Below are 21,950 nucleotides of genomic sequence, written 5' to 3'. Positions count from 1 at the left end.
CACGTGGCTTTATTTCCGCTACCCACTTGATTTTATTCACATCTAATTTAAATGCCCATGTCATCCTGGCGTCTGGACTTGAATGTGTGAATAAACTCCCATTATGATGATAATAAGTACATCCCATTTAATATACATATAGATGTGAAGGGGACACGACTCTAAATCAAGTTTCCTGTACCTTTTTTTTTTTATTTTTATTTTTTTTTATTTTATTTTAAAAAAATGATCTATCTGTTGGACCATTTGACAGTACTGTGCCACAGTCGTACTACAGTTGTACCCTCATGGTGGTGATGTGGTGAATGATGACAGTCTTATTTGATGTTTAGTTGTGACAAGATTACATTTTATTTTTTATTTTGTATGAGCGGACATAAGAAGGGTATTACAATAAGTGTGACAATGTGAGCTATGTGAACTGGTCTGGTTTTGGTCAGAATTTAGACAAACTTTATCCTGCTCTGTGGCCAGGATAAGGTTTTAGCCAGGGAGGCAGGTATTATCCTCCTCTGCCAAAGACCAGCGGTACCCCTAATTTAATTCAAAGAATAAAGCAAATTCTGAGTAGATTCATGTGCTCCTAATAAAGGCATTTTGAGATTTGTTGGCATGATTCAACCATTCACCCTTCATTAGTATGAGGAAATTTCAATTCACATATTAGTTACTATCTATCCACGTATGATGCTCCCTAAAAATGAAGCTTTTAAGTTAGTGATTGTTGGAACTCTCCATGTCGTCTTAGGAAGGAGATCTCCAAGATCATGAAGAGCTCCTACCTACGAGGTCTCAACATGGCCTCCTTTTTCTGCGCCAGCAAGATCATCGTCTTCATCACCTTCACCCTCTATGTCCTTCTGGGAAATACCATCTCAGCCAGCCGTGTGTTTGTGACGGTGTCGCTGTACACTGCTGTGCGACTCACCGTCACACTCTTCTTCCCCAGTGCCATCGAGAAGCTGTTTGAGTGCCGTGTCAGCATCCGCAGGATTCAGGTACAGTGCTTTAATATTTTGATTTCATCAAAACTAACTTATATTGATGTGTTTTTTATTTTGTAACTTTAAGATGGATGCAAATGGCCACCACCCAAAATGCACATTTTGTTGAAAATGTAAAACAAATTTTTAGTTAAGCTAGTATTTATAAAACCGCATATTTTGCAGTGGTGTCACTAAAAAAAGGCATGCTGCTCTTTTGTTAAAAGTCTGAGGTGGGAGAAAAATGCAGCAGACCTTGCTGTTACTTGGACTTGAGATGGGCCTGAAACAGCTTCAGTGCATGTTTAAGGTCATTGTCTCCCCTGGAAATAATTCCTCCTCCATGCAGTTTACAGTAAGGTTCGCTTCTGCAGAATGGAGCCGTGCTTCTCTTTGGTTTGTGATCCTGTGCAGATCACAGACTGCAGAAGCATCGTCACACCGGAATATTCAGACCACTTTTTTCTGGAGCTTTTATGCACTGATAAATTAATCTCTGGTGCAGCCCTCCTCTCACATGATCTTCCCAATTATAAAGTAAAAAAAATCTACAAACATTATTTTCCCATTTGACGGAGTCTCGGACAACTTTAACTCGATATACTCGTCTTCAGTTAGCATGGTCTTTAAGGTCTTGCTTTCAATGACAGTATATAAAAGCAGATACGTGTTTTGGGAACATCCTATTCTTTTGCAGAAATCACATTTCAGCCTGCTAATCTCTAATCATTTAATCCCAGCGCTGCTGCTCTCACATGGCATCATCTTGAAGGTCCAGCTCTGTAAAGCCACCATTTCCGTCCTTTTTCCCCCCTTTTTGTTATGAGATATGGTTAGCTTGAAATGTAATTTTAAACCTGCTAAACTGGCAGTTTACATTACCTAATGATTTACCCGACCACTGCAGCAAAAGACTCATCTAAAGACATAACTAGATCACTTATGTGTGCATGTTACATAATACCTGTGGAGACAGTAGTGGAAATGATTTTACTGTTATATTACTGATGGTTTTTTGTATAACCCTTAGAACTTGGTACTGACCTTTTTTATTGTTTTTTTTTGTTTTTTTAAATATATTTTTTTATGGTCAAGGAGTTCCTGATGCTGGATGAGATCACAAAAAGCAGTGCTGCACTGCCCCAGGATGAGAAGAAGGACGCCTCAGTGGAGATCCAGGACCTGACCTGCTACTGGGACAAGGTCAGATACCTTGTACGCACTACATACTAGGAATACCCCGAGCCAGTTCACTAGGTTAAGCCAATCCAAGAATTTCTTAAACTTTTACCACCCACTGTTTTGCTCATGGGACACTAGCAAATGGAAAATGGATTGTACTTGTATAGCGCCTTTCTAGTCTTCTGACCACTCAGTGCTTTACACCACATGACATTCAAAGGAGGAAGCCGGGATTGAACCGCTGATCTTCCGATTAGAGGACGACCCGCTCTACCTCCAATAGAGCAGGTCATGTAGAACTCCCACAGACTGTTAGTGTGATGAAAAATTACATAAATATCAACATATAATGTATGTATTGATACAAAGACTTTTGTCTCTTTGGTCATTGTGGTCATTAAAAAAAACCTGGCATAAAAGTAACGGATTGGCTCAAATATTAGATGACCCTGATCATAAGACATAAAAGTAAAATATGAAATACTGGCTATAAAATGTAACGTAAATCCCACATTTGTGAAGCTTGTCTGTCAGTCACATACACCGTGTCTATTTGTCTTTTGAGCTCCTCATAATCTGTGATACTGGCTATTCTTCCATTCAAAAAGAACATCTGATATTGTCAATACCTAATTGTCTAGTACTTGAATATAACTCGCTCATTTTCAAATGGGATTTCCTGAAAAAATTGCCATTTGTACCTAGAAAGAGTTAACCCTTTGTATGCTCTGGATATGCCGGCTCTCCAAAACGTGCTATTTCGCTCTGTTAAAACACTCTGACTGCACAGTATCGTGAGTGTGGAGTGCTTCAAATAAAAAATACAGGGGCACTTTCCATCATATTATAACTTCAATCACTGGCGAGTTCACCACACCTCTATAGGGTCAAAATATATAAGAATCCTTGATTGGAAGCTGTGATGTACACTATATTTTCTTATGCAGAGCTCTTAAGTTGTCAGATATGTTATAATGTTTAAATATGTTTTGTGCCTCCTGCAGAGTCTGGATGCTCCGTCTCTGCAGAACGTCTCCCTCACTCTGAACTCAAATCAGCTGTTGGCTGTAATTGGACCAGTGGGAGCTGGAAAGGTCAGTTATCATCTAGAATTGTGACTTGTAGTACATTTTTCGCACCTTATCAGTCAGCTGATGTCTTACCTTTTCTTTGTGCCTGCATGTCTATTCAGTCCTCACTGTTGAGCTCCATCCTGAGAGAGCTGCCTTATGAAAAGGGGGTGCTGAAGGCCAAAGGTCAGCTGACCTATGCTGCCCAGCAGCCCTGGGTGTTCCCTGGAACCATCCGCAGTAACATCTTGTTTGGGAAAGAGCTCAACCCGCAGAAGTATGAGAGAGTCATCAGAGCCTGCGCTCTAAAGAGGGTGAGAGATACGGTAGTTTAATTATCATGTCAGATTACATGAATTTGAAGTACACATTTCAGTTATATACAGTAGGAAGTCATTTTATGCCGTGTTTCTACATTTAATGAGTTAATCCTTTATCAGACAAGAAACACTGTATGATAGCGGGTTGAATAAATGACTAAAAAAAGCTATAAAAAACCCCCAAAAACGTTACATTAAGAAAACGGGGTGCCTCTCACACAAAGCAACTTCACCTCATTCTCTTTAAACCTAACATTGATAATCCTGGGTAACTTTCCACAAAGACTTCTTTCTTACTTATCAAAAAAACATTTTGACATTATTTATGACTACAAAAAGGATGACTAAATATGATTTCAGTTGAACGAACATTCTTCCAATGGAAGTAATGGGGGGCAAAATCCTCAGTCCTGGACCTGTGCAGAAATATATTCCAAAGTTTTATCTAAAGTTATTATGAGGCTAATTCAGACTGCTGAAGTCTCATATTATTTCCATTGGAAGTGCATTAGAAAGGCATCTCTTAATGGCCAATATGAAAAGGAGGACGGATTACAGTTTCATTGTTCATATAGGGACCTGTTGTTTTAAGTCAGACTTCAAAAAATGTTGGTTTGCCGGACCAAAAAGCACAGCAGCAACCGGTGCATATCACATCGCTATAGCTCTAAAAACAAGCTGACTAGGTGCTGTTCATTCATTCCTCAGCCACTGACAGCAGTGACCTCACTAAAATGAATCTCAGGCAGCAGCATTATCTTTCTGCCTGAAGGCTAACTGTATTTGAATGGCAGCGTGAGACACAAAGGGATTCCACAGCAGAGGCTTAACTGAAGGCTGTTGTGGATGGTTACAACTTTTCTTGTGCTGCTTTGTGGCTTAAAATGTTAGCATGGTCCCATTAGTTGCTCATTTTTTCTGCCATGCATGTCAGTTTGAGCTCAATTCGTTCATGGGTTTGATTGGGCTGTGGAGAACTACTTAGACCAGGGTTTTGCCACATAACTGTACTTGTTGGAATATGAGATGCCTGATGATGCCGGCCTCTGCTCTCAGGTGTCTGGCTGGTATTAACACCAGAGGTTGATCTATGATTGCACTTAACTGTCAGTATCGCTAACCTGGCATGAGGAGCTGTGTCTAGTAAATGAGTTACTTGTGAATGCTGTGACTTATAATTGGGCAGAATGAAACAAAATTATCCAAATAAAAAACACCACTAAAAAAAGGAAATTGTTCTGCTCTGACGCAGAGCAAACACTTTTCGTCTTTGATTGGGTTACTTATCTATATACCGACCGGTCCATCTTTTTATATGCAGTCACATGATGCCAAACGCATGACGGCAATGTGCTGACTCACTCGCGTTTACATGTACTTAAGTAACCCAGTTATCGTCAGCTTGTGTAATGATTTAATTAGAAACAAGAAACTTTGTTTCCTTAATCACGAAAAAAATCCCTCACAATTTCTCAGAGCCCAAGATGACATTTTTAAATGTCTTGTTTTATTTTGCCAGCAGTCCAAAACCCAAAGATATTCAGTTTACAATGATAGAACACAGAGGAAAGCACAAAGCACACACATTTAAGAAGCTGGCACCAGTGAATGTTTGGCATTTTTGCTTGAAAAATGACTCAAATAATAATCGATTATTCCGAAAGTTTATTACGATAAATAATTTTTCTCAAATCGAAGAAGTCGATCGAAGAATTGACTAATTGTTTCAGCTCTAGACTTAAACCTGACTTGTTCTGGTCGTGTTTTGACCCTGACAGCATTCTGTAGTCGCAGCACAGTAGCCTTTAGTGTCGGGCATAGACATGACAAGGCAGTATATGTTAAGAACCATAGCATCCTACTGATTGAAAACATAGAGTGCAGCAATAGGTTGCCCTTTTGATTTTAATGATCATTATACTGTAATGCATGTTGTTTTTATTTCCACATTACTGTATGATTTGGCTGACATCACCCATTTACTCATGCTTGATGAGATAATACTTAAGCACAAATTTCTGAATGTTTTGTTCTAAAAGTCCGTCCACGCGTGTAATCTGCTGAAAAGATTAGAATCCAGTTCAAAAGGCGCCCAAACTTCCTAGTTGACATTACTCTTATCTTAGCTACATAACTTCAACAAGCTGAGCTCGCTGATTTAAAAAAAACAGTTTGAGGATGGTGTAAAGGATCTACAGAGGTAGGAATATCCTCAACTCTCCCTTCTATTTTATAAAAACAGGTTTTTATGAGGAAAGTGGCACATGCATTCTTTTTTTATCTGTTTGTGAGAATTACATCTTCAGAGGGTCTGACAGTCCCTGACTTACTGCCTCTTAACTGTGCAAGGCAGCCTCAGATTGTATAACACTGGGGATACTTGCTCTGGTAGCCATGTAAAGATATAGTCTCTCTTTTCTCAAAGTATTGCAACATTGCAGCACTTTTATTGTTTCATTTCTGAATAATAATTGTGAATAATAATGCAGGTAGTCACTCAAATGGTTTTGAGACTGTATCTTATCTGTCACATTTTAAAACATTTCCTGTTGGGACAATGGCAGTAGTGTCTATATAATATAATAGATGCCTTAGCTGGATGAGTCTGGAAAAATGCTTTGAAAAGGAATATCACTGTGTTGTTGATCTTGATCTCCCTCCCTTTTTGAATATTTAATACAAGTTCAGTGTGATCACTCCTCTGTTTTGGTGTTTGAGTTCTGCATTAATTATATTGCTGTTTGTTTGTGCAGGACCTGGAGCTGCTCCCAGATGGAGACCTGACACTGATCGGGGACAGAGGAGCCACACTCAGCGGGGGACAGAAGGCTCGCGTCAACCTGGCGAGGTAAGAGCACAGTCCAAATTATTTTTTTTTTTTTTTTGTGAAGTTATAAAGAAAACCAGGTGGTTTTTACAGCACATGCTGATTTAGATAAATTGTCAAAAAGAGTGCAGAGTTGAATAATTGAATAATTAAATAAAAATAATTGATACATTAAACACATTTATTTATTTGTTAAAGGAGGATTTAATTGTATATTTAAGAATGTGTGACATAATGTATGGGGGGGGGTAGCGTAAAGCCTTTAGTGTCTTCAGAGGGAGCTGTGTGAAGTCTGATATATTACCTCAAGTGATGTCACTTGAGTCAACATTGGTTGGGGCTAAGAAGTTTAAGAATGAAAGAAATCTGGGGGTGTGGAGTTAGAAAGAAGTGAGCTTATCAGACCTCTGTAGCCCGCAAAGTACAGCTGCCTATCGTCGGTGTAACAGTGAGATGAGTTTCTAGAATTTCACCACAATAACAACAACTTTAGGAAGAAAAATGGGCCTGAGATGACACACAACAAGAGATGGGTGCAGAGGAAGAAGAAAAATATCAGTCCTATCGAAACTAATATAAGCATACAACCCATTGCAAAGCATGGCACTGAACGCCAACAAAATGCAAGAGAAAAGAATGAGATGACTAGTAGGTGAAGGTGACTAGTAAGTAGCAAGTAAGAAAACAATGACTGAAACTTTCCACGTGGTGTAGTAGCTACATGCTGTCAGTAGATGCTAATAAAATTGTGTGTGTTTTGTCAGGGCTGTGTATCAGGATGCAGACATCTACCTCCTGGATGATCCTTTAAGTGCTGTGGATGCTGAGGTTGGGAGACACCTCTTTGAACAGTGAGTGTTTTAAGAGTTAAAAGTGTTTCACGCTTAAACTCTTCTTCTCACCATATATCACTCATCCAGTTTGTCAAGTCTGTGTGGTTTTATTTCTTCATTCCTGCTCTCATATGCACAAATTAGGGCAGCAGGTTAAGGTCTCACACACTGTTAAACCACAGCATGGGGGATTTGATTTACCAAACTGGAAAATACTGGCGTGTTCTGGTCAACACCCCCCTGCTAGAGAGCTTCAAAGCTGGAGCGGAAAGCCTTCAGCGTCAGACCACAGCAGGAAAAAGTTCCCATAAAAAGAGGGGCGGAAATGTATCTGTTACATAATGTAGCCTTTTTACTTTTGTTTTGAGCTTTGTCCTGGTCTCCCCTGTATAGCTTAGAGGGATGGATATCTGCAGTGCCCCATTAGTTAATAGTGTTGTTATTTGGACTACGTTGCTTTGCAACAAAATGCATCTCAAGAGAGAACAGACAAAGATCAAGAAAAGGTTTACAGTGTTTGAAAGGCCTAAGCCAGGAAGAGGTGCGGTGCTGCTAGTGTCAGGGAGACAATTGAATTTGGCCCCGCTCTTCCTGTTACACTCTTCCTCCTTGAATAATAAAGTGCCACAGACCATTACGTAACAACTATAATAAGGAATAGAAAGCCATACACAGATACAGTAAATCTATTTGATTCTAATTCTAACATAACAGCATATAACAGTATGTGCATTAGTGCTAAAACCTGACACTATCTTCACTGTATGTCCATGTATCAGGTGTATCTGTGGCCTGCTGAAGAACAAGCCTCGTATCCTGGTCACGCACCAGCTGCAGTACCTGAAGGCAGCCGACCAGATTGTTGTCCTCAAGGAGGTCGGTGCCTGTACCGTGTAAAATAATCCCTATGTAACCAAACTTTACTCTACATCTTAATCTACAGTATTTGCACTCTTACAAAAGACATCTTGTCTGTCTTGACAGTACACATTTGTTTTACACTCCAACACAATCGTATGAACGGATTTGTTCTTAAGTACACATGCTTGATTTTAAGAGAAATTGTACCATCAGCCACTTGTCATTAATGTTCTCTATGGTACAAATGAAATCTATGAGTGGTCCAGACCTATCGTATGAGTCACATACAGATACTTTGACTTTCTCCAGAGTGAATTTAGAGATTAAATATGATATGGAAATTGACTAACTGAAATAACAATTAAAACATAAAATAGAACATAATGTAAAATTAGTATTCTGTTCAACGTATTAGTGTGATGTGCATCATGGCTGCCAATTTACAGAGAGGTTCAACAACTTTTTTTTTTTTTTGTATTGACAATTTATATAATTCAAAAGCTCTGTCATTCCACCAGCTGTCTCAGGGTCTTTAAGCAGGTCTCGGCCCACGTGGACAGCCTCTGTTATAACACCTGACAGTGTAACATCACCTGTAATGGAATATACTGTGTTCCCTCATTCATCTCTGTAACTGTCTCGTCCCCTTGACCGCCTCCCATTAAATTGAATGATTGCTTCATAAAGACAAGAGATAAGAATAGGAAAATGTTATTGTATGAAGCCCAGTGTATTTTGTTAGCAGGGGCATTGTTGTTACACTTAGGATACCCCTGTATTTAAAAAAAAAAAAAACCCAAAATGATTGTCTGAAATTCTGTCAAATTTGCTGTGGATGTTTGTGGTTCCCTGAAGATCAATCCTAATATCTGACCTCCTGATTTTTCACTTGCATACAAGAAATATTCAAATCTAATGGGAGGATTGTCATGTCACTTTTATTGGACGGTCAGTGAGCTGTCCTCTAGCACCACCCTGAGGTCAAATTGACCGCACACAAGAGATCACATTGGTCGTATGTTTTTTTTTTGTTTTTTTTTGGTTTGTTTTTTCCTGTTCTTTACCCTCAAGACAAACGTAAGAATTCCAGCCACACTACTGGTACTGTTTGTAGAATAGAAGAATCAGACAAAATGCTGTTCCTTGCAGCAACATAATGAACATTACAGCCGGTCCAGGTCTCTATCTACACTGTTTCAGGCACCAGCATCTTGGTATGATGAAAGGTATTAACCATAAACTTGTTAAAGTTTGTGTATACATGATGAGATAGTGTTTAGTGTTGGCAGTGGTATGTAAACACAGATGTCCTAACTGTGTGTGTGTGTGTGTGCGCGCAGGGTCACATGGTGGCAAAGGGGACGTATACAGAGCTGCAGCAGTATGGAGTGGACTTCACCTCCCTGCTGAAGAAGGAGGAGGAGGATGAGCAACAACAGCCTCCTCAAGACATCCACACCAGGGACAGAACTCTGTCCCAGAACTCTGTGCTCTCACAGACTTCCTCTGTTCACTCGGTCAAAGATGGAGACCAGTTACCGGTTTGTACATCATTTCCCCTCTCTGTTTGTCTTCAAGTGTGGTTTGGAATTCTTGTAAACTGCAAGTTAATCCGGTGTTGTCCATACAGACAGAGACGGTGCAGACAGTAGCAGAGGAGAGTCGCGCTCAGGGAACCATCGGTGTGAGTCTGTATATCAAATACCTGAGAGCTGGAGGCAACATCATGATTCTGCTAGCTGTCATACTGGTTAACGTTCTGGCTCAGGTACGCAAGAAGCCCAAGGGAGGGCACTAATGAATGACTTTCTACATGTTAGCTCAGCGAGAACGTGAAAAAAGCTTTTACTGTCCTCTGCACATGAAGAGTAAATGTAAGCATTTAGAGAAAGACACTAACATATTGCCCATTCTTTTTTTTTATCTTCCAGGTAGCATACATCATGCAGGACTGGTGGCTGGCTTACTGGTGAGTATGAAAACCATTAAAAAGAAAGCAATATACTGAACATTAATCCCCAGTATTGGTATATTCCTCACAGGTCTCTGCTTTTGTAAGAATTCTTTTTATTCTTTTTGTGTAACATTTCGACTGATCAGGGCTGACGAGCAAGAGAAGCTGAATGCTAACAGCACCATCATCCAAAACGGACAAAACATCACCGCAGAGCTGAATACAAACTTTTACCTGGGTGTTTATGGAGGTGATCTGAAAACACATGTGGTCATTTCCTCTGCTCAACATGTCACCTGCACTATGCACTGTGTGGTATTTCAGTGGTGTAAAGGAGAATATTCTCCTGCTTGTTTTTACAGGTTTGACTGTAGCCACCATCATTTTTGGTTTCATCAGGAATTTGGTCCTGTTCAACGTGCTGGTGAGGGCTGCACAGTCTCTGCACAACCGCATGTTCAACGCCATACTCAGAACACCAGTGCACTTCTTTGACATCAACCCTATTGGTAAGCAAAAGTTTAAACATTACCTTTTAGGTAATAAGCATATATTGATAGTATTTGGGGCATTAGTTGGTTAAAGTAATGCATGTTGTCTTAAGAAAGTCATATTTATCACTTGTGAGGAATTGATATCTTACCTGTAATGAGTCCTTGAGTGTTTTGTTAAATGTTTCATAATTATAAGTTTGCAGTCATACATTTTAGATGGATTTCTCTGTAGCTACTTGCTTCTCCTGAGTTGTTTTTATTGCACTGAAAGGCAAAAATCCTTGACATTAAATACAGTAGCTCTTAGCATCCTAACTCTGAAGTAAAACTGGGGAGTTGTCACAACTTGCACGCATTTAGACAGCCAGGTTGCTCCAGGCTGGAGAGTCAATACTAAAGTGTGTGGGCGGAAATCGCGTCACTACAATCAGAAGATTCCCCAGATAATTATAAACTGTAAAGCTAAATGTTATGATGGCTCACGTTATTATTTCCATAGTATGACATTCTCTATATTCTCTCACATTAGGAAGAGTCTTAAACAGGTTTTCAAAGGACATTGGCCAGCTGGATTCTAACATGCCGTGGACTTTTGTGGACTTCATTCAGGTGAGGAGAGACCTCACAGCAATGACACAGCAGCTCATCAGAGTCTCGACACTGAAGCTAGAGAGTTGATGAATCCTAACCACTGGAGAGCCATTACGTGTGACTGTATGGTTAAGTTAAAGCACAGTGCATTAAAGTTGTTCAAATAAGATGACTGCTGCTAGTGACAGAATTATGAGTACTGTGTCACCCTCTCACCAATATGCTCTTACTTGTTTGCCTGATTGAAAATGTATCACTCAAATCTCTTTTGCACAAAGAAAATAAACTCTCTAGTAGATAAGACCTAACCTTTTTCCAATGAAAAGGCAACAATTAGATTTACAATAACTTGTTTATGGCAGTAAATGTCATGAAATTAGACTTGTTAACCTTTTTAATTAAAAACAAGTGTTCACGCTAAACATGACTAGACAAGCTAGAATCATCTGAAACAAGCTAGTATTATCGGCATAAAGTAACAGAATGATACACATCAAGATGCACTGACTACGTCTTTAATGTAGATTAGAGACAAAGGGGGTCCAAGAATGAACCCCTGCGGGACACCACAAGTAACTCAGACCAAATCAGATGTCCATCCATTTACATTTACAAATAGTTTCCAACTAGTAATATCATTTGAGAGCCATTTGTAAGTCACTCTATTGAAACACTTCACATACAGCATGGGAACAATTTGGAATTAAATGAATGTCTTGTCATTCTATGTTTGTGCACTGTCAGACTTTCAGGCACAGAACTTAACAATGAAAGTGATGACAACATTTATTAGGGGGTTCACCAGTGAGAAACGGGGAGCGCGCCCCTCACACTCAACAATGGTCATTAATTAAGGCTTCAATGACAAAATTAGTTTTAAAATCAATCACCTATGTAGTGTGTGAGAGAACAGAAAACATTTGAACCTTTTTCAGCCTGTTGTACCAGCAAGATAATTGTGCACAGTAGTCAGTGTTAATGTAATGTTAACTGTTACTGTGAGTCATTACAATCACTACTTCTTACTTTCTCCTATTGCTTAGCTGGCAGGTCAGATGTATATACCCTAAAGCTGCACTGATTAGGAATTTTAGCTGGTTAATTTGTTAACTTGACATCAGTATGTCAAACGGTAATCAGTAAACAACCAGATTTCAGATTTGTTAAACAAATGTTCTCTCTGAGCAGGTGTTCCTGCAGATTCTCAGTGTGATCGCTGTGTCAGTGTCGGTGATCCCCTGGATCCTCATCCCTGTGCTCCCCCTCCTCCTCTTCTTCCTCTACCTGCGTCGCTACTTCCTGCAGACCTCCAGAGACATCAAACGCCTCGAGTCCACCAGTGAGTGTCCCACAATGCAACAGTGTGTGCATCAAGGCTCTATCTATATCATGTACAGTATGCATGCTGGGCACTTGTGAAATAAGTTGAACCAAGTGACAACAACCATAATATGTGTGTACTGATGTCTTCATCATCTTCCCTGCAGCTCGGAGTCCAGTCTTCTCCCACCTGTCGTCGTCTCTTCAGGGCCTGTGGACGATCCGGGCCTTTGGAGCAGAGGAGAGGTTCCAGAAAGCCTTCGATGCCCATCAGGACCTGCACTCAGGTTCTCCTCAGTCTCAGCACTTATAGATTCACTGTTCATCCAGATCAAGCTTTTGTGAGCTAATGTCACTCCAGTGTCAATAACCTATTTCCCCGTCCTGGACAGAGGCCTGGTTCCTGTTCCTGACCACCTCTCGCTGGTTCGCTGTCCGCCTCGACGGCATCTGCTCCATCTTTGTTACTGTCACCACCTTTGGCTGCCTGCTGCTCAGAGACCGTAAGGAAGATTTTTAATCTTTCAACATTGCTACTGTACCCCCCAAGTCCTAGACATGAATAACAATTTGTAGGATTATGTGGAATATCAGATGTTGACTGAGTTCTTTTTGGTTCAGAGATCAAGTGAGTGTCTTCCATTGCAATGAAAGATGAAATGTCTTATTCCTGCTTCTGTTAGAGCTGGACGCTGGCTCTGTTGGTTTGGCTCTGACCTACTCTGTCACACTGATGGGCATGTTCCAGTGGGGTGTTAGGCAGAGTGCAGAGGTGGAGAACATGGTAAGATATTCCTTTTGTCTTTGATTTGATTTAGCTGATACATGTGATTTATTTAGGTGAGTTATTTGTGTTTCATCTTTATATCATTTTAACTTATTTCATATACAGAACAAAGTTGAAAAATATACACTAACATTCCTTGACAACAAAACTCACCATTTGTCACTCAGAGAAGGTGGTCTTCCACATAGCTCCACATTAAAATACTAGTCTATACATACACACATACTTGAAAATCAAATAGAGGGTACAACCAGTGGGTCTGCCAGTTAAACACATTAGGATGAGATAATCTCTTTGTTTATTTGGTGGTTAGCAAATCTGACCCAGTAAAACTAAGAGTAATTACTTTCCTGCTTAATGTATATAGTTGGTTGCCACGGGTAACATCAGCTCGTACTTCTCCTAGTGCAGTTCTTGTGGCACGTTAGTGTTTAAAATTGTTTTTATTTCACCATGTATGCAAAATCCTACATAATATTTGAGTACTGTTAACTAACACTGTCTGCATCATCAAAATCTCAAGGAGACAAATTTATACAAAAAATATATTTTAAGTTTTAAAAAATTTAAGTAATTGTGTGTGTGTGAGCAAAAAGCAAACTTTTCAATACAGTGATGGGTTTTGGTTTGACCTCCTGGTAACTTTCTGCAGTCTCTAAGTATGTAACGTGTAGTCACCTGTGTGAACTTCATCTCTACTGTCTTCAGATGACGTCAGTGGAGAGAGTGGTGGAGTACACTAAACTGGAGAGTGAAGCACCCTGGGAAACCCATAAGCGTCCTCCTCCCGATTGGCCCAGCAAAGGCCTGGTGACGTTCGACCGGGTCAGCTTCTCCTACAGCGACAACGGACCGCGGGTGCTGCAGAACCTGAAAGCAATGTTCCGACCCAAAGAGAAGGTCTGACACCTTTTTTATCTTCAGAGGACCAAATATTGTTCTTTCCACATGATGTTGAACCTAAGCTGATGAAACTGGCTTCTTCTTTCCTGTGTATCAGGTTGGCATTGTGGGTAGGACGGGCGCTGGGAAAAGCTCTCTGGTCTCAGCTCTCTTCCGCCTGGCGGAGCCTCAGGGAAATATCTACATCGATGGTGTTTTGACCTCAGAGATCGGCCTCCATGATCTGCGCCAGAAGATGTCCATCATTCCTCAGGTAAACATGAGCTGACAACACAAGACCAGTGATGAGCTCATTTTATGAATTTGACAGTTATTATTGTAGCTCAGGAGGATAGCAGAGGAAGAACGCTTGTATGAGTGACGAGTGCCTGGAAATTAATGGGAGATTGAACATGTGGACTCAAAAGAAACTGGTATTTTGATTCTTTCCACACAAATGGGTCTTTGTTCTGTTTGGATGGGTGATTTTCTGTTACAGAACTAAACGTTTGTCATTTTAACCGGTGAAAGTGATGGTCAGTGGCGGCTACAGAGGAGAAGCTGCTGTCTGAATGTTTTCTACACTGATCTTTGCTAACAGGAGAGGAGTTACCGGCGGAGTTTAGCAAATCTGTGTATTTTGCAAACCCGGGAGTCAGTCACTGGTGCGCCACATTCACATACTAATTTTCACCCATATGCTTGCAATGTAGAGCCTGGCTGTCATTAAGGAGAGCAGCGCTGCAACACTTTTTTGTTTTTTTTAAGTACTTAATACAGAGCTGGTTGCAGTTTATCATGAATTATAATGTCTTTGATAAATTGTTTTAAATTGCTGGTGCTGGTACAAAATGCAGCAGCCCGTCTTTTACCTGGAAAGAGAAAGCGCCATCACATAACACCAGTTTTGGCCTCCCTCCGCTGGCTTCCTGTGCACTTCAGGATTGATTTTTAAGATTTTATTGCTTGTGTTTAAGGTTTTAAATGCTGCCATCCATGGCTTTTTTTTTTTATGAAAAAATTGTGAAATTGTCCCAATTGGATAATCTGTTATAGAAAATATATTCAAATTTAATTTGGCCACTGAGTAATATTAAGTCAATTTCCTTTTAGTGTTTTTCATCAGTGGTACTTCCTCTTCATTACCTACAGGAGTAAATCAATTCTACACCAGGATGTAATCGCTCAAAACCTTAACCTTAAAAACTCTGAAAAATACACCTGTGTCTTATTTGTGGATTCAGTGACTTAATCTGTAGAGTAACATCTGACAGCCCCTGTTTTCCAGGACCCAGTGCTGTTTACAGGCTCCATGAGGAAGAACCTGGACCCTTTTAATCAACACACAGATGAAGAACTGTGGAAATCTCTGCAAGAGGTCAGTAACACCCAGTGACACATCCACACCGTTAAGTGTCATTCTTACACTGTGTTTAAGGCAATCTAAGGTGAGCAGTTAAAACAGGTAGAATTTAGAGGCATGATTTGAAATTTATCACATTTATAGTACAGTACAGTATGTGTATACCATCCACCCTGAGCTTTTAGACTCCATACTGTTTCTGTTGTCGCACATATCCTGGTCCTGTTAATCAAAGGGTGAGAGCAGCTGCAGAGACTGTTTGGATTATATAGGCTTCAGTTCCACACATGCAATAATCAGCTACTATAATAATATAGTATTTTAATGCTCCCTGCAGGTGCAGCTCAAGTCTGTGGTGGAGGAGCTGCCTGGTAAGTTGGAGACAGTTCTGGCTGAGTCGGGCTCCAACTTCAGCGTGGGCCAGAGACAGCTGGTGTGTCTGGCCAGAGCCATCCTGAGGAAGAACCGCATCCTCATCATCGATGAGGCCACGGCCAACGTGGACCCCAGGTACTGCTGATGCATCTCACCTCATTGGCAGCCGTTGCAGAGAGCAAAAAATGGGTGTATTTCCCATCCTCATGGTAATTCTTTTCCTAGAATGGAAAATGATAAGGGAGGTATTTTTCATCTGCCACTGAAAAACTATCAAAAGATCACAATAACAGAAGTGTTATTTTCTTATCAGACACTCATTTTACTTGTGGTACAGGTAGTAAAATAACCTGCATGGAAATGTACTTCTGTAACGGATGTGCTGTGCCTCTGCAGGACAGATGAACTGATCCAGAAAACCATACGGGACAAGTTCAGAGAATGCACTGTGCTGACCATCGCTCATCGTCTCAACACCATCATAGACAGCGACCGCATACTGGTGAGTCCTCCTACTCATGGATTCTAGCAAAGAGTAATTGGTGAATTTCTTTAGACCATCAGGGGTTGTTACCATTACGATATTTTCCTATTGACAGGTTGCACAGAGGAGTTTGATTCAGGCAGCTGAGTGTTTTCTGCGCTAGTGTTCAGAGTCCTGTTGTCAGGTACTGAACAATTCAATTCATAACAGAAGTTATTTCATTGCACTTTTCCTATAGAGCAGGTCTAGACCGTACTCTTTATAATATTAATTACAGAGACCCGACAAATCCCACCATGAGCCAGCATTTGGTGACAGTGGCAAGGAAAAACTTCCTTTTTAAGAGGCAGAAACCTCAAGCAGAACCAGACTCAATGATGGGCGGCCATCTGCCATGTTAGGTTTTGAGAGAGAACATAGAATTATTATTATTTTTTTTTTAAACAGTAGAATAGTAATTGTAGTGTTAATATTAATAAGTTAGTAATAATAGGAATGACACCTATAGGAAAAATAATGTCAGTATTAGTAACAGAGCCAATAACAACAACTGTAGTAGCAGTTGTCGAGCAGGAACACGGGGGCAGCAGGTGGCCCACAACCACAGATCCAGACTCTGCAGCTCCAAAGGTAGAAATACCAGCTGAAAGCGACAGAAGGAGAGGGGAGAGAGAAGATGTTGAGTTAGTAACACGCAGTAATGGGATAAGAAAGTCTCAAACTTACTTTTAAATGTGGAGATGGTGTCTGCCTCCCGAACCCAAACTGGGATCTGATTCCACAGGAGAGGCTCTGGCTCCCGTTCTACTTTTGGAGACTCTAGGAACCACAAGTAACCCTGCATCCTGGGAGCGCAGTGTTCTAGTCGGATAATAGGGTACTGTGAGCTCTTTAAGATATGAGGACATGCCTGACCATTAAGAGCTTAGTAGGGGAGGAGAAGGATTTTAAATTCTATTCTGGATTTTACAGCTGCTGGAGGCCAGGGCAATGCCATCTAGAGTAACTATATCTTTAGATAATGTGTCTCTGAGGTGTTTAGGACCAAGTACAATAACATCGGTTTTGTCAGAGTTTAACATCAGAAAGTTGCACGGAGGACTCACCGTTAACATGTACAAACTGAGATCGATCTGATAGATAGGATCTCATGATGCACTCTAAACCCTGACTGAAAATCCTCAAACTAGTGCAGCCTAGTTGGAATGGGGTCTAAGAGACGGTTAATGGCTTAGATGAATTAATCGTTGAAATCCGCTGAAGAAGGTTGACAGGAGCAAAGCAGCCAAAACACACATCAGGCTCTACAGCTGTTTCCAAGGCTCCTGTGTTTGAAGAGAGAGAAAAAAATTCATCAAGTCCTAATAGTTAAAATTTTATCATTAAAGAAGCTCATGAAGTTGTTACTACTAAGAGCTACGACTCTGTCAGCCTGGCTAATGATGGCATTCCGGAGGGCTTTCCTATATGTTTTAAGACTATCTTGCCAGACTAACCGAGATTCTTCCAGGTTGATGAACGCCATTTCCTTTCAAGTTTTCGCAATGTTTACTTTAGTTTGGGGGTTACACCATGGCGCTAACCTTCTTTGTTTTATTATCTTCTTTTTTTTTTTTAGAGGAGTGATAGAATCGAGGGTCTTTCGCAGTGAGCCTGCAGCACTATCAACTAGATGGTCAATTTGGGAGGGGCTGCGATTTGCAAATGAGTCCTCTGTTATATTGAGACATAACATTGAATTAAATGCAGATGGGATCGCTTCCCTAACTCTAGCCGCAGCAATATCAGAAACATCTACAGTAGGAGTTTTTGCCTAATGGTGTGTAGTCCAGTAATAGCAGTTCAAAAGTTATTGAATAGTGGTCCGATAAAGAAGGATTCTGTGGAAAGACTATTAAATGTTCAATTTCAATGCCATACACAAGAACAAGGTCGAGGGTGTGGTTAAAACAGTGAGTGGCTTCATGTACACTCTGACAAAAGCCAATCGAATCTAATAATGAGATAAATGCAGTACTAAGGCTTTCATTTTCAACGTCCACATGAATATTGAAATCACCCACACACTATAACAAATAGAATTGGCTGTGGTGTTTTCCAGGTTGGGTGTGAAAGACTAAGAACAAGGCTTTTGAATGTGTTATAATTTAGTTTAGGTTTAGGGTTGATTAATAAGCTTGAGTCGAAGATGGATGAAACTCCACCACCTCGGCCGGTGCCTCGAGGAATATGAGTATTAATATGACTGGGCGGAGTGGATTCATTTAACATTCTTCAAGACCCAGCCAGGTTTTCAGTAAGACAAAATAAGTCAATATGATACTCTGATATTAAATCGTTCACTAGTACAGCTTTAGATGACAGAGATCTGATGTTTAAGACATTTAATTCCCCTATTTTGTTGTGCCATTGCAGCATTTTTGTTTAGGTTTTTATGTATAACTCCTCTTCTGTTAACTTTTGGTTTTATTAATTTAAGTGGTCGGGGGGCAGACACCGTCACTAAGGAGTTTTGGGTGGGTAACTGCTCTGGAAGCGCAGAGAAGCGTGTAGGACTGTAACTCTGTCTCCTGGTCTCAACTCTGAGTTGTCATGGTTTAGGTCCACTAATGAACTCAGCCAGATTTCTGGATATGAGAGCTGCTCCACCCAAAGTGGGATGAATGCCGTCTCTCCAGGTCCAGGTCTTCCCCAAAAAGTCCGCCAATTATCTACAAAGCCCACACCGTTGGCTGGAGACCACCTCGACAGCCAGCGGTGGAATGAAGACATGCGACTAAACATATCATCACTGGTCAGGTTTGGCAGGAGCCCAGAGAAAACTACCGAGTCCGACATTGGCGTTGCATATGTACACACCAACTCAACATTAACTTTAGTGACCTCCGATTGCCGTAATAGGGAGTCGTTACCGCCGACATGAATAACAATCTTACTGTATTTACATTTATCGAATACATTTGACTATGGTAGCTGGTGTCGTTAACTTCACGTTTGTCAAAATAGAGCTGCCAATAATCAGTTTGTTTCTCAGCGGGTGTGTCGCCGAGTGGAACAATGGCCTTTACCAAAACCTGTGCTCACTGGCTGCATCTGGAGCCGCTGCGCAGAAAGAATCGGTTACTTTAGAAATATTTCCAGCATGTTACTCACCCTGAAATCAAACGCCTGTTTGTGTATAATTAAACAAGAGATAACGTGTTAACTTTGTTTAAGCTAAGCCTGGCCTGACTCTAGCTCCATACTGTATGCACAGACATGAGATTGATGTTATCTCACAAAGTAGGTAAAATAACTTATTTCCCAAACTACTGAACTATTTCTAATTCAGAGTGAAGACAGATCTTAGTCCTACACTGCTAATATCAAGTGTCATTTCTATACACCTCGCAGGAAAAATGCTATATCTTGCAAACTTTGCAGCGGTTATGATACTCAAAATTCCTAAATGTGAAATTTGTAATAAGGAATTAAGCTTTTTATAGCTGGATGTTTAATGTGTTCACCCAAATTACAAGTACCCTTTGTGTTATCTGCCCACGTTTTTAAACTGGGACTACTCGCTGCTACTACTACTAAGAATTTAGATATACGTATGTTGGAACCTTGCATCAAATATCCAGGTTAACACCAAAAACGATTGTCTCCAGGTTCTAGATGCAGGGAAAATCCATGCCTACGATGAGCCTTACACCCTGCTTCAAGAGCCAGATGGCATCTTTTATAAAATGGTTCAGCAGACTGGGAAGCAGGAGGCAGCAGCTCTGTTAGAGGCAGCTAAACAGGTGAGTTTTACTTTCTTTGTACACATATGAAAATCTTTTCTTCTTATCTGAGGCGACTGACTTTGCAAACAATGTCTTCTCAGGCTTACGACAGTAGGAGCCGTCCCAACATATCAAATGGACATGCAGACGGTAACTTGGTAATCTTTGAGACAGCTCTGTGAGCTCTAACTCACTGCTTTGACAGAAGACTTCAGAAAGTGCCTGGGCTCATGCTGCGCCCCTCCAGCCTCTGGTGACAGCACACAGGGCCTGGATAGAAAGGCCTCATCCGCTCCAGCTGCTGAAGAGACAGCTGCTGCAGACAGGATGTCCGGCCTCAGTATGGCCTTGTACCAAATATACGCACACTAGGCTGCTGTTTGCTTCAAGCTGAGAGAGCTTGGAAATCACTGCTGTAAAAGCTGTTGACAGCGATCACTATTTATTGTATGTTAACCAATTGCTGCTGAGTATACTGATGCCTTGGAGAAATTGCTTTTTAATGGCTGTATAATCCTTAGAAGTGCCTTATTTCAGGTTTGCACGTGTTAATTTAACCAATCGTAGATATAGCTCGATCAAGTTGCTTCTGTTAGATTTGATAATCAATAAGCCTGTACAACCTGTATTTACAAACAAAGTACGCAGGAGTGTCTGCGCGCTCAGTATGTCTTTGCACATTGTGTTGAAATTTACTAATCTACAACCTTGTTGATCCAGCCTTTAGAAAGATTTCCTTTATGTACTGTTCCTATTCACTCCCATGATGTTAAAGTTTACAGGGAGGAAGATCAGGTGGCAGCCTGAACACAGCTGACATGGAGTGTGATAAATTATTTGACACTGTTGTTTTAATTGCCAATTTGTTATGTCAAATGCTGCATAAACACCTCCAACCTTACTTTAGTGATGTCCTTTCGATCAAAATATACACCCTTATGGCCTCAGTAAAAGGCTTATTATTGTCTAATAAAAAAAAGACATTTCTGTCCAGAATCAACAAATCATTGAACCACCAGAAGTTTCACAGTTGGATGAGAAGAGGCTTATTCACATGTAACAATATACGTATGATTCGACTTAACAAGCAACTTTAAAAGACAAAATCTAATTCTTTAATAACCTAACTAGATAGATGTTTAAGGGGGCCTTTTTTCACCTCATCTGTGAGCAGCTCACACAGTTTAAACAACATTTTTCTTTTATAAATATGGAAGGTTTTGTTGTAGCTCCCCGAGACAGAAGAGAAGACTCACCAGTATGCGGTCGCTGCCTATGATGGTGTTGAGACGATGAGCGATGGTCAGCACAGTGCATTCTCTGAACTTGTCCCGTATGGTTTTCTGGATCAGTTCATCTGTCCTGCAGAGACACAATAATGAAAAAACAGACAGCACAACCACAAGCTGCACAAGCAATGACATTTTAGCTGATGTTTATTTCACTAAAGTTGCAACACAAAGCAGAAATGTTTCCTTTTTTTTTTAATGCTGAATTTCCAAATTTCAGGAAAAATTATTTAAAAACCTACAACATTTGAGGCCAAACTGATCTTGCATGCAGGTGTTAAATCCTGCCATTAGAGGAGGGCAGGTCACGGAGGCCGATCTGAGGTCAAAACATCATCGATCTAGATTTTTTCCCAGCACCCGTTCTACCCACAATACCAACCTGACACACAGGAAAGACAGAAAAACTGACGTCATCCATCGTGTGTGTTGAAAAAGCAGACTGTGACTGAGTGCACAGTTTTGGGTTTCCCAGGGTGCTTCACTCTTCAGCTCCATACACTTCTGCTACATGTTCTTCCACTAAAACCCCTAACAGAATAGACTTGAATCTGTTAGTCTTTAACAA

At 40.6% G+C, this 21,950-nt stretch overlaps 1 protein-coding gene across 4 annotated transcripts in view; it reads left to right on the top strand.

Annotated features, from left to right (window-relative positions):
- The window catches only part of abcc4 (ATP-binding cassette, sub-family C (CFTR/MRP), member 4), a 33,822-nt gene extending 12,828 nt beyond the window's left edge, over nt 1–20,994 (top strand). For 2 of the 4 annotated variants that reach the window (XM_044188243.1, XM_044188245.1), the window contains 24 exons: nt 749–998; nt 2,079–2,186; nt 3,170–3,259; nt 3,358–3,549; nt 6,309–6,403; nt 7,147–7,233; nt 7,995–8,091; nt 9,417–9,617; nt 9,707–9,844; nt 10,008–10,045; nt 10,177–10,280; nt 10,393–10,539; nt 11,054–11,133; nt 12,304–12,454; nt 12,603–12,722; nt 12,828–12,938; nt 13,119–13,219; nt 13,931–14,122; nt 14,223–14,378; nt 15,393–15,482; nt 15,805–15,977; nt 16,239–16,344; nt 19,977–20,111; nt 20,195–20,994. In XM_044188243.1, coding sequence (XP_044044178.1) covers nt 749–998; nt 2,079–2,186; nt 3,170–3,259; nt 3,358–3,549; nt 6,309–6,403; nt 7,147–7,233; nt 7,995–8,091; nt 9,417–9,617; nt 9,707–9,844; nt 10,008–10,045; nt 10,177–10,280; nt 10,393–10,539; nt 11,054–11,133; nt 12,304–12,454; nt 12,603–12,722; nt 12,828–12,938; nt 13,119–13,219; nt 13,931–14,122; nt 14,223–14,378; nt 15,393–15,482; nt 15,805–15,977; nt 16,239–16,344; nt 19,977–20,111; nt 20,195–20,275 — 3,043 coding nt within the window. In that variant the 3' untranslated portion in view covers nt 20,276–20,994. Of the gene's footprint in view, nt 1–748; nt 999–2,078; nt 2,187–3,169; nt 3,260–3,357; nt 3,550–6,308; nt 6,404–7,146; nt 7,234–7,994; nt 8,092–9,416; nt 9,618–9,706; nt 9,845–10,007; nt 10,046–10,176; nt 10,281–10,392; nt 10,540–11,053; nt 11,134–12,303; nt 12,455–12,602; nt 12,723–12,827; nt 12,939–13,118; nt 13,220–13,930; nt 14,123–14,222; nt 14,379–15,378; nt 15,483–15,804; nt 15,978–16,238; nt 16,345–16,441; nt 16,511–19,976; nt 20,112–20,194 lie in introns of those variants that run through there. The other 2 variants (XM_044188244.1, XR_006377058.1) reach the window with 2 other exon arrangements.
- The last annotated feature ends 956 nt before the right edge of the window (nt 20,995–21,950 follow it).

Source organism: Siniperca chuatsi, linkage group LG24 (genome assembly GCF_020085105.1).
Source record: "Siniperca chuatsi isolate FFG_IHB_CAS linkage group LG24, ASM2008510v1, whole genome shotgun sequence".
Lineage (NCBI taxonomy): Eukaryota > Metazoa > Chordata > Actinopteri > Centrarchiformes > Sinipercidae > Siniperca > Siniperca chuatsi.
This window is presented reverse-complemented; position numbering and strand designations above follow the sequence as displayed.